This window comes from Scophthalmus maximus, chromosome 15, assembly GCF_022379125.1.
Source record: "Scophthalmus maximus strain ysfricsl-2021 chromosome 15, ASM2237912v1, whole genome shotgun sequence".
Taxonomy (NCBI): domain Eukaryota; kingdom Metazoa; phylum Chordata; class Actinopteri; order Pleuronectiformes; family Scophthalmidae; genus Scophthalmus; species Scophthalmus maximus.
The window spans coordinates 4,455,024-4,467,899 of NC_061529.1; the positions used below are offsets into that span (position 1 = coordinate 4,455,024).

The window sequence follows — 12,876 nt, forward strand, 5'->3', positions numbered from 1 at the left end:
CGAGATACGGATACAGCCTGACGCAAAGAGGGACGTAAGCCACGCCCACCCTCCCCTGCGTCGAACCGCTGCGTACGTAGTGACGTACAGCCAATGGGAGGGGAGGGGGGGGGGGGCTAGCGCGCGCGGAGTTCACTCACCGCGTCACAGCGTCAAAGATGGCCGCGCTCTGTGTGTAAACAGTCCGCCCCCCTGTCGGACGACAGGTGAGGCTTGTTTCCGCCGTGACGCAGTTTCTACAGTTTGTTCAACTGATTTAGAATATGTCTGCATATATAAATCTTTATGTTCATTTTCCAGCTCGGAGATATGAGGCTTCTGTCGAGGGCAGCGCAGTTCGCAGTGGGTCAGAGGGAGACGAGCCGCAGACACTTCTGGGGTTGGCTCAACGCGGTTTTCAACAAGTGAGACAGAAACGAGGACTTTAACCTGCAGATTGACAATATTCATGTGACATGTACAACAACCTACAGTACACACACACGCACACCCTGTAGTCACGTTATTAGGGTACAGCAGTATGATCCAAATTTATTTTCATTATCGATTAATCTGGAGATCAGTTTCTCGACCAATCCATTAGTTGTTTGGTCCATAAAAATGATGAAAAATGTTGATCGTGTTTCCCCAAACTTCAAGATGATGTTTTCCCTTGTCCACACAATATATATATATATATATATATATATATATATATATATATATATATATATATATATATATATATATTCAGTTTGCTGTCACCAAGCAGCTGAGAAACCAGAAAATATTCACATTTAAAAGCTGAAATCCGAGAATTTTTACTTTTTTCCCCCATAAAAAAATACTTGATCTATGACCATGATACTTGATCTCGCATCTATGATGCTGCACGTTGTGCGGGGGATTTATAGACAATTAAAGATAATTGTGACCTAAGGTGTTTGACCAAAGGGCAACAGAAAAAAGTCTCAACTGAAAGTCTAAAAGTTGTGAAACTTTACATATGTATATATATATACAAACACACACAAATATTTAAAGTAGCCAACAGTAAAAAAAAGATTGCTCATGTTTAACATGTGCCAATTTGACTTAATATTTAGGTACCCCCTTTACACGCCTCCTCTGACCTTTCACATCATATGTCGTGACTCTGAATGTGTGTCGATCTTCACTCAGGGTGGACTACGAGAGGATCAAGGCCGTCGGTCCGGACCGGGCCGCAGCAGAGTGGCTGCTGAGATGCGGAGCCAAAGTGAGGTTCCAGGGTTTCGATCGCTGGCACCACGACTACAACGGGCTGCCAGCTGGGGCTCTGGGCAGATACAAGATCCAGGCGATTGATGCTACCGACTCCTGCATCATGCACACGGGGTTTGACCACCTGGGTCAGTGTTACACAGAGTGAAGAATACTATGTTCTTCTTGTCCTTCTGACTTTGAATTCTAGGATTGTCACATTAATATGTAGCACTCAGCAAATTTGGGGGAGACCCAAGTGTGCTCAAAGTAAATATTAAAGCAATGTTCACAAAGTGTCAATTAGGGCTGCAACTAACGATTATTTTCATAATCGATTAATCTGTCGATTATTTTCTCGATTAATCGATTAGTTGTTGGGTTCATAAAATGGTGAAAAATGTCGATCATGTTTCCCAAACCACCAAGATGATGTTTTGTTTTGTCCAAACACCAAAGATATCCAGTCTACTGTCACAGAGGAGCAAAGAAACCTGAACATTTTTACATTCAAGAAGCTGAAATCGAAGAATCGATTATCAAAATAGTTTGCGATTACTTAAGTAGACGATTACTAATCGAATAACTGTTGCAGCTCTAGTGTCAATGTTGCATTAACTGTGTTAACATGAGCTTGACCTCAGGCCGTTGACCTGAAAGCGATAACTCCCTGTGTTAACAAGAAAGGAAAGACAAGGGTGAAAGTACATCTCTCTCCCGACTAAGTCTGATTATCGAAAACGTGACGCAAGTGACTGGGATTGTTTTACACCGGACAGACGCAGATAATTCCCCCGCCACCGACCCTGCTCGCCAAAACGAGCCCACGTGTGGTCAATGCAAATTAAATCCACGTTTTTGTTGATTTTTCGTAGACGGTCTGACGCACGTGGAGGAAATCAAGTTCAACAAGTGTATCTACCTGGAAGACGCCTGCCTGGAGAGGCTGAGCACGGTGGAGAACCTGCAGGAGAGCTTGTACACGATGGAGGTGGTGTCGTGCGGCGACGTGACCGATAAGGGCGTCATCGCCCTGCACAAACTCAAGTGAGTGTCAGAGGTAAACTTCACAATTTCCGTCCATTTATTTCTCTTCATTCATAAGGACTCTTATAATTTCTAATTTCACAGGAAGCTGGAGTATCTGTTTCTCAGCGACCTGCCGGGAATCAAGGACAAACAGACGACAGCTCTCAGGCTACAGACGGCACTCCCACGACTGGATTTAGCGCTGGACCTGGACTGACGGCTCCTCATCTTATAAGAGCCTAATACAATTATCATGTATATGGACGCATTTAAAAAGGGTTTCAAAGTAAAAGATCCAATCTTTGAAGGAGGAGAGACAGGAGAGTGCAGCAGAGCTTTGATTGTCTGACAAGCAAATCCTTAAGATAAGTGTATTTACATGCAGATGTATTTACACTTTAGGTTTTTTTCCTAGAGTGTGTGTTGAGTAAGGTTTCTAAACTTGTATGATCGAGCGTTAAAGAAAGAGTCCAGCCAAAAGAAAGAAAAGGTCAAGCACTTTATGTTGTTGACGCCATATTTATTTTTTAGGATAATCTTTATTATACTCTCAGCATTTCAATGAATTAAAAGTTACTCCATATGCGGGTCCACAGAGAGACACTGTTGAGGATTTGAAGGATTCAAGAGTCTTTGTAAAACCGTTTCTCTTCGGATTAGTTTTGGCATTTGTACAATATCTGAGGACAAGACGAGATGGCTGAAAACATCCTTAGCACCAGAGCTCCAGAGACGATGAGTACAGTGTGGAATTTGTCTTTGCTAAATGCTGGTGAAGAGGAGAGTCAAGAGAATGTTTACTTAACTGTATTCACTCCTGATAATCAATAAATATTCTCAGAAAGGCTCATTAGTCCTACATACATTATAACTTATTCAAGACAATAAACAACATGAAACTGAAATAACAAAACATGTCACTCTTACATAGTCCAACATTATATATATATATATATATATATATATAAAAATATACATTTGGCAAATCAGGCAAGGCAGTACGTCGTAGTTTTACCTCCTGTCTACTCAGCGACTACAAGCAGAGCAGCACGTTGCTCTTCGTCTTTACACGTATCTACACAGAATAAAACCAGAATCGGCCCTCGAAACGTCCAGAGTGGACGAGCTGGGAATAGTGCATAGACTCACATCGATATACTACCAAGACAAACCTCGTGTGTGAAAGAAAACCTTTTTTTTTTTTGAAGTGGTTGAATGCTTTTAAGAACCGAGGTGCTGCCAGAGTTATCTCCATTTCCTGAGTTTGTCCAGAAAATGCAGATCAGATGCAAGAAGATCAAATCTTGAGTTGGGATCGGGGTGTTTAGATGTTCGGTAGGTGATAGTTGAACCTGCGCAGGTTGTTGTAGTACTTCTTATTGTCCAGGGCCGGGAAGATGCTGCTGCCGGTCAGCTGAGGCAAATACTGGAAAGTGAGGGGGGGGGGGGGGGGGGGGGGGAAATAACAAGAACAAGAACATTTCAGGGACAATTATAAAAGGATATTTCTTTTTTTTTACCTGAATGAAAAATAATTTAACAAATCATCTCCTGTAGTTTTCCCTAGTTGGTTGTTAAATGTAACCACATTTTGAGTATATCAAAGTCAAATATTAAAAATATCGTAAGTGTGTACAGCACTACACTTTGCTTTTATATAGTAATAATGTAATTATGGGGTATTCCCTCATCCTCATGTCAAGGAGTTCTGGGAGATATCAAACCGTCAAGAGGACAAAGAACGTGGAGACTTTGAACGCGCTCACCCCGGGGGGAAGGTGTTTGCGGGGTAAGCGCGTCCTCTTGTTGCCGGCGCGGTCCTGATCGCGGGACGTGCTGCCGCTTTTTTCCCGCAGGCTGTCGAAGTACGGATGCAGGAGGAGCTGCTCGCAGGTGAGCCGCTCGGACGGGTCCATCCTCAGGCAACCCTGAACCGTCGGGAGGAGGATAGGTGACAGAGAGAGGGTGGGGGGGGGGGGGGGGTTAGGGCCAGACCGTTCATATTCCATGATATCAAGCTTGTCTCTGCTGATCAGCTGAGAATTTACTCTGGTCATTTTGGGAACACACGGCACTTTTTATGTAGTTTCATATTTGTTGTTGTTGCACATGCAAAATGTAAAAGTGCCTGACAGTAATGTTTTACATGACTTTTTCTGACATACTAGTGTCTTGTAAGAGGTGTAGCGAAATATGTATAGAATTAAAATCCAAACTTTATGTGTAGCTCATGCATTTGATTCATACTTTTGCTGTATCACAAAAGACTGAAAAACTTCTTTACCTTCATGAGACTCAGAGCTTGCTGTGAGAGGTTCGGATATTTCTGCTCCAACGGATCCTACAGAGACAGAGAAGATCACATAATGTAAATTTAATATCATCTTACTGTTCTCAGAATATGTTTGGTTGAATTTCCTTTTTTTGTTTTGTTTTAACCCTTTGGTGCCGAGTTAATCCCAGCAAAACTCCTCAAATGCCGCATTCACACACACGGGATAACGACCGTTTGTGAATATACAATTGATGACCATCAGAAAGCGACGGCGTCCACGACACTGTGTGACAGAGGCGGACGGAGGTGGTTGGTGTCTGGTGTGGCTCACCATCTCTTGTGGCTCCGGGATGGAAACGCCACTGAAGAACTGGTTGTTGCTGAAAACCTGCTGGTGTCGAGGGATCAGATCTCCTGCGGAGGACCAGACGGAGGAACAGTTTGGAAAAGCGACAGGGTGAAAGGGATAAGGAAACATAAAGTCATACAATTATACAATAATAAATAAATGAGTAAATGAAAAAAGTCTATACGCAATAATATATATTTAAAAACATAAAATACACAGAAATATGTACAGGAATAATGGAACATGGTATGATTATTCTTTTACAGTACATTTGGTGATTTTTCTTTGTATTTCCATTTTTTAAATTCTTTTATTCATTCCTCTGTGTTTTTTGGTCAATACAAAAGCCCTCATCTTCAAAACCAACATGTTGACAGTCATAATAGTTTTCACACTGATGCCAAAATCACAATGAAAATGCTTTGCAAGGATTTTCATCACACATAATTCAGAACTAACTCTGTGACAGATTTGAATTTGCTCCTTAAACTCATACAAATGAATATTGTCACATGGCTCCACACAGAGACGGTCTTTACCGAGAGTCTTTCTGATCAGGTACAGTTGGTCCATGTCGGACTTGCCGGGCCACAGAGGGATCCCGGACAGGAGCTCGGCGAACACGCAGCCGATGGCCCACACGTCCACCGGGGGGCCGTACTGCGTGTCGCCCACCAGCAGCTCGGGGGCCCGGTACCAGCGAGTCGCCACGTAGTCCGTGTAGTAGTCGCATGGACCCGCTGATGGCACGAAAAACAAAAACAACACAGTAACACGAGCGATCAATAATGGTGATTTGGTTTTTCATCTTTCAACAATCAATCAACCACCACTGTCTGAGTTTGTGGGGGATGTACCGAGATTGTGTCAGTGTAGTTCACCTCTTACATAATCAAGGTTTGTCCCTCATCACAAGTTTCATAAACGTTATTAATTCAGTCTCAACCTGTATCAGTATTTGATTAGTAATATAGATACTTGATATGTGTCCAATAAGAATTCAAATCATCAAAACCATCATAAAAAACCACTCTACATTAAAGGCCAGTTGTAACCGGCTACATGATGTGACCAGTTCAACTTGAGTAATTTTCCCATATTAGATTATTACAATTTAATATTTTTATTTTTTACCTAGTAACTTTTCTAACAGGATAAATAACAAAACTCTGATTGTGTCTACCTTTAAATAACTTCAGTTATTTTATTAAATGACTGGACCTTTGACATACGAACACACACCACAACACTGAGTATAGTGTTGCAGGACGGCCGTGTCCCCCAGGTGGCGCTGTCGAGCGTGTTGCTATAAAGTCTTTTAAACTCTTACTGAGAATCCTGGCAAACCCAAAGTCGCAGAGTTTGATGACCTGGTGTTTGGTGATGAGGATGTTCTCCGGCTTCACGTCTCTGTGGATGCACTGCGGAGACACGGGGCGGTCAGATGAAATCACCGCGTGAACCGACAAAACCAAAACGGCGTGGTGAAAGCTCGACAGCGTGTTCAGATTCGTTGTGGCCGGTGGACGTGGAGGATAAAGGGGGGGGGCCTGTGTGAGAAAGAGAGCGTCCCTCTCTGGACTGTCACGAGGGGGGGGGGGGTTTGTTGTGTCTAGGTGATACTTTAACTGTCGGTCGGCCAAGGGGAAGGAATTCTTCTTTTTAAAAGAAGAAGAATAATGAAGAAGAAGAGGAAGAAGAAGAGGAGTCATAAAGCAGAGGAGCGAGGGAGGAGACCTGAGGAATTTCAAAAAGGAGAAGCTTTGACGCCTGTAAAACACACGGCGTCCTACACACACACACACACACACACACACACACACACGCGCACACACACACACACACACACACGAGTCAACACGCAGGGTTCAACCACTTACGTTCTGTTTGTGGCAGAAGTTGACGGCCTGCAGCGTCTGCCAGGTTATACTCTTCACGAGGTGCTCGGGGACACTGCAAGACAGAAACAAAGAAAAGCAAAAGAAAATCTGCATGTCGGGGCCGAAAACCCTGTGTGGGTGAATCCGCCCATACCGCTCGACAGATAATAATAATAATAATAATAATAATAATAATAATAATAATAATAATAATAATAATAATAATAATAATAATAATAATAATAATAATAAACAGCAGATTGACAAAGAACTCAAGCAGCTTCATGGAAACTAACACACATCTGCCGAAGAAGACCATGAACTGGGGTTGAACATGTCCAGCAGGGATCTTATGTTGAGTCAACCTTAGATTCAAACTAGATTCAAGTGATTGTTTCAGTCATTTGCACTTCACGCAACTGAAACTGCTGCTAGGTTTTCAATGCACTGCCACTTTTCTACTGATGCTCATAAGTTTTGTTAGTTATTTAATTATTTTTAATGTGTATGCCTTTAAGTTTTTTCCTGTCTTAAATGTTTGTTACCCCACTGAGAGCCAACCGCAATTCCATCATGCATTGGTGTGATGACCACAAAGATTCATATGAAGTATTAATCATTTCATTCACCCGTAAAGGAAAATGGCGGACGTCTGTTGACATTCTGTTTAATAGTTTCTCATTCTTTTTGTAGCCTAAGCATCAATGTCTTTCAAACGCATTTTTAGTTTTTGGTCATTGGGTGTTTTTTTTTTAAGACATCCAAGAAGTGATATGTCATAATTTTGTGAGATTTTGTCAAATGAGGGTTCGAAAAAAATCAAATGTCCCGGTTTCCCCGCAGCTCTGTTTCTCCAGACGCCTCTTGTCCGTCGTGAGCCCTCGACGCTCGACACTGAGGCTCTGTTGGTTCCAGGGGCCGTCATCCATCAGTGTTGCCGGGGAAATCCAGGCTAAATCGAGCCCTCGTGACCCGGCAATTAATAACAGACTCCGCCCCCCCTTCTTCTCGCCACTTTGTTTTCTCCTTCTTTTTGAAACCCTCTGTGTCCTGGGGGGGGGGGGGGGACGACGAGACGAGACGACGACCAGACAGCGAAAAACACTCCAAGTAAAATGTGGCCGAGCCAAGAAAGAGTCCTCGACGGCAATGCATTCTGGGAGAGCGTCACTGTAAACATTCCACGGCGGGCAGGTCAGCCTCCCCCGGAGACGAACGCTGTGCCCATCAGAGGCGGTCAAAGCGCCGTGCGCGGTGTGGGGTACACGGCGTGTAGGAGTAATAGAGAGTCCACAGCACCTTGTTAAATGGAAAGCAACCGAACTGAAGATCTACGCGTCCGACAGAGTACGCGTCCGAGCGGCTCACGGAGCAGAGCAGCTGTGCGTGTGTGTGTGTGTAGGTTCTCTGTTTTTATTGCATACGCTTTTACTGCTGGGAATGGACATCACGTATAATGTATATAGATAATATATCATGATAAATATCTACAAGTATTGAACCTGTGCTGTTATTACATTTGACATATTTACTTGTTCTTATCATGTCTTTGTACTAAGTACAAGCTTTGTTGTATTTGGTATCTTCCTCTTATCATTATTATTACTATGAGTATTATTATTATTATTCTGTCTCTTATTACTAATTTTACTATGTAGTTTTTGCTACTACGGAGCTTCCCTGCAAAGGTTTTTCCACACGATCATACTTGTATGATCTTGTGTGACAATAAACATCCTGAATCTTGATCTTAATAGTATTTTGCATATTTGACAATATTAGTATCAACAGTTTTTTAAAAAAAAAGAAGATTTTAATCCTGTGTCATGCTTCAATGTGATGCATAACTGTCTGTCGTTTTGTTTTTGAGTGTCCGTGTTTCCTTTTGTGTCTTTTGGTCTGTTTTTTAGCAGATACTTAGCTGTAAGTGTGTAACGCGTACATTCATTTTAAGACATATTTTGGCAAATAACATAAACTGACACATACATTTACACTTTGGGGCTCCTGGGAGTTCAGCCTTGATCTTGGAAGCAGCGTTTGACGAACACAAATCTCACCACCAGGTCCATTTAGTAGCCGTTCAGAAGCTTTCGATTTTTAAACGCTCAGGAAAAAACACAATCAGTGTGATCGAAAGCTCCAGAACAGCTACTCAATGGACCTGGTGGTGAAACTTGTAAAGTTATGTGGTGACACATTGTATGAGCGTTGTTTGGACCTAACGTACTTCAGCTTGTATTTGATGTTTTAATGCATTTGTCATTCAAGGACTCTGGTCCAGCCTGTCTCGACTCTGCTATGTATTTTTTTCTATTGCAGTATTAGAGTTAATTAACCAAAATAAATATCATTTTGGGTCTTTCAGGGAGCTGTCACAGTCTGTCACTCACCCTCTGGGATGTCGGTCCAGCTCGTTGAGCACGGTGTGATCACAGTACTCGAACACCAGGTGAAGCTTCCGCTTGCGTCGAAACACCTCGATCAGATTCACCAGGTTGGCGTGTTTCAGTTGCTGCACGCACACGCACACACACACAGAGACACACACACACACACACACACACACACACACACACACACACACACACACACACAGAGACACACACACACACACACACACACACACAGACACACACATACACACACACACACACACACACAGACACACACAGACACACACAGACACACAGAGACACACACACACAGACACACGCACACACACACACAGACACACGCACACAGACACACGCACACACACACACGCACACACACACACAGACACACGCACACACACGCACACACACACACACACACACACACACACAGACACACACAGACACACACAGACACACAGAGACACACACACACACACACACACACACACACAGAGACACACAGACACACACACACAGACACACGCACTCAGACACACACACACACACGCACACACACACACACACACAGACACACGCACACAGACACACGCACACACACACACAGACACACGCACACAGACACACGCACACACACACACGCACACACACACACACAGACACACGCACACACACGCACACACATGAAACATACATTAGAGGCAGAGAAAGACACGGAACCTGAACATTATCAGGGAAAAGGCGTCACAAACAGCAACAGATTTTAAAAAGTCAGCGGTTCAGAGGGACGCTACAGTCTGCGGGTCGCTCTTATCAAACACACTAAACTGTTTTACAGACGGTGATAAAACATGCCGTTGCCCCCGACAACCCGTCAACCATCCTGTCCTATTTATGAGGTCCCGGAGTCCGGGGCCAGGCCCAATAACACTCCCACCCACCGCATGACTAATTAAACCACTGCCCACTGTAGCAGAACATCTTCCACTCACAGTTATTATGGAACATGGAAGAAAAACAGGGGGAAACTTTTGACATCAACAAGAATATCAATCTACAGTTAATGTGCAAAAGAAAAAGAAGGAAAGTTATGATTGAGCTGATGCTCTCTTATCAACTCTCTCTTATGAAAGTACAGTAAGTACATTTTTCACCGCGAGGCCCCGAGTTGCCCCCTGACACTGCAGGGCTCTTTTCTTTTCCTCTCCCTTTCGTTTGCCTCCAACCCTCTGAACTCTCCTTTAAACGAGAGTTTCTCTGTGCGGCAGCAACAAAAATGCTTCCCCTCCGCAGAATGAATGGCACGCGGCCCCTCCCCGCTGCCCCGCACAACAGAGAGGGGAGAGTGTGTATTTCACGGCAGTAAAAAAACAGGATCTGCATCCTTTAAAAACATCTAATAAAACTTGAACAAATCGGGAAAACTGCTTCGTGGGGTTTGATTTCCACATATTAATCTGTTTTTTTGTGGGCTTTGCTGAAGGTATATTGTAATCAGTTCCCTTTGCATTTAAAGATGGGTTGAAAAGGTTTAAGTTCAAATACAGACATCAGCAGATTCGGCGATAATCACAAATTTGTGTCGTGGTCGAAATACTCGGACTTAGTTCTTGCATGAATTTGAAGTATCCGAAGAGACTTGTATGGAAGCCAGGATGAGGAAAAAGTATACAGTTTATGAAAAGCTTGTCATTGTAAAAAAAAAAAAATACTATTGGAAGTCAAAATTAAATCTTAGTTTCACCTAATGAGACAGAATTTGATTCACTAGCTCAAAAAATTCTGGTGAAAATGTTGATTTAAAAATCTCGTCTTTTCTATTTTTCTAATGATTTTACTTCAAAACGTCAAAATTGTATTATTTCATCCCTTAATTTGGTTTATTTTTCTTCCCAGAGTGAATTCACTACCTGATAGTTTTAGATTTAAAAAAGCCTCTCAGAGTAACTAAGCTTCACTTTGACGAACTATGTCATAATTGTGATTGTTCCATAATTTCAACTATCTGGTATATTATTTTTTTCTCGAGGATGATATCTTGAGCGTGTGTGCGTGCGTGCATGCGTGTGTCGCCACCTTGAGCATCCTGATCTCCCTCAGAGCAATCTTTCTGATGATGGGATCGTCCTCGGACTCCACGAACTTCTTGATGGCGACGATCTGCCCCGTGTCCTTGTTCCTGCACTTGAAGACGACGCCGTACGAGCCCTCGCCGATCTTCCCGATCTTCTCGTACTTCTCCATCGCACTTCAAGCACTAAACCGACACAACCCCACACTTCTCAAGGAGGCGGCCGGGGAGGGAGCGCCGTCTCTGCAGCCTGAAAGAAGTTCACAGCGAGATGGGAGAGACGGAGGAAAAGTCTTATTTGACAACGTGCCGCTATAATGACGAGTTCAACCAGTTGAAGTTGGAATCAGTTCAGACTAAGGATAAAAATAAAGGTCAAAACAAGGTCGGATGAGAGTTTTCCTTCGGTCTTCACGAGTGGAGCTTTGATAAGACGTAGAACTGAGAACAAACGGTTCCTCTTGCTATGTTATGTGACAAATGTTGACAATTTCGCACAGAGCGGTGTCATCGTGCATAACTATCTGAATATGTGAACACGTGTGGAACAAGCTCCCGGAGGAACTGCAGCTCCGCTGAAGACCTTCCTGGTCGCCACGAACTTCTATTACATCAAATGATCACGAAGTTCTGACACTGCACTGCTTTCTACTGTCATTTGTTGTTATTCAATTTTTTTTTAATTTTCTATACTTCCTATGACTCTTTCTATAGAATTTCTTTCTATATGCTTCTTTTTCTGTTTTGTCTCATGTTGCTTTTACTGCTTCTTTTATCTTCTGTAAAACACTTTGAGATGCTTTTCTGTGCTGCAAACAAATAAATTCACCTTCTACTAATGCATCTAATAACTTAATGTAAAGTATGAAAAAAACACCCTTATCCAAGACAGATATAATTGCCTTGGAGGCAACATTACACCCGTCTGTCTCTCTCTCTCCCTACATGTTGGATTGCGTAACGAAAACATTTGCAATGCAAAGTCTATTAGGTCATTTCCCAGAGGAGATGCAGAGCGAAAAACAGAGAACACAGGGGGAATAAAATCAAAGAGCTGCACTTTACCAATGGGCCAACAAGGAAATTCTGAATAAACGGTTAAAGAAAAAGGGACAAAAATGAACAGCAAAGGATTAAAATGTGGTATAAATATGATGAAATCATGAAATATGATGGAGAATAGTTCCTGTAGCTGCAAAGTCTGATTAAGTTGCCCGATGAAAGCAGCTCTTAACCAAGGCAGACAAATATCAATATTTCTATATGATTAATATTTCAGTAATTGGTGAATTTAAAAGTTTGAACTTACTTTCAGGTCAGATGTGCACAGGTGCTTCTCCAAGGAGAGGAGGTGTGTTGTTGTCTTCTTCTTCTTCCTCCTCCAGACTCGGTCCTGCTCCTCTGTGGACGATCCCTGCTCCACTGGCTCCGCTCATCCGACTGTCCGCTCCTTTAAAGGTGGGACGACAACACTGACATCCGGTGTTGCCTTTCAAAATAAAACGCAGCCCCAGAAGGCGTCACTTCTTCCAGCGTGGAAAAGATTGTTTTCCAACAATAAACCTCATTAATATTTTAAGTGATTCATATCTAATTCAGTAAACGGCAACTCTTAAAGCCTCTTTAGTTATATTGTTTTTGAGTTGTTTTGTTTT

The 12,876-nt window shown here is 42.8% G+C and overlaps 2 protein-coding genes across 2 annotated transcripts; one reads left to right on the top strand and one right to left on the bottom strand.

The window, feature by feature from the left end:
• The first annotated feature begins 100 nt into the window (after positions 1-100).
• Positions 101-3,096, top strand: dmac2l (distal membrane arm assembly component 2 like). Its single transcript, XM_035611010.2, has 5 exons — positions 101-206; positions 301-404; positions 1,162-1,370; positions 2,097-2,268; positions 2,353-3,096. Exons 2-5 carry the CDS (start codon positions 310-312, stop codon positions 2,465-2,467), a joined length of 591 nt encoding a protein of 196 aa, XP_035466903.1. The 5' UTR covers positions 101-206; positions 301-309; the 3' UTR covers positions 2,468-3,096.
• A 306-nt stretch (positions 3,097-3,402) lies between these two features.
• cdkl1 (cyclin-dependent kinase-like 1 (CDC2-related kinase)) lies at positions 3,403-12,667 on the bottom strand. The gene is made up of 10 exons (XM_035611004.2): positions 12,531-12,667; positions 11,227-11,471; positions 9,148-9,269; positions 6,755-6,827; positions 6,205-6,295; positions 5,414-5,614; positions 4,857-4,939; positions 4,535-4,591; positions 4,017-4,178; positions 3,403-3,676 (listed from the first exon to the last, which is right to left on the bottom strand). Exons 2-10 carry the CDS (start codon positions 11,392-11,394, stop codon positions 3,575-3,577), a joined length of 1,059 nt encoding a protein of 352 aa, XP_035466897.1. The 5' UTR covers positions 11,395-11,471; positions 12,531-12,667; the 3' UTR covers positions 3,403-3,574.
• Between the last annotated feature and the right edge of the window lie 209 nt (positions 12,668-12,876).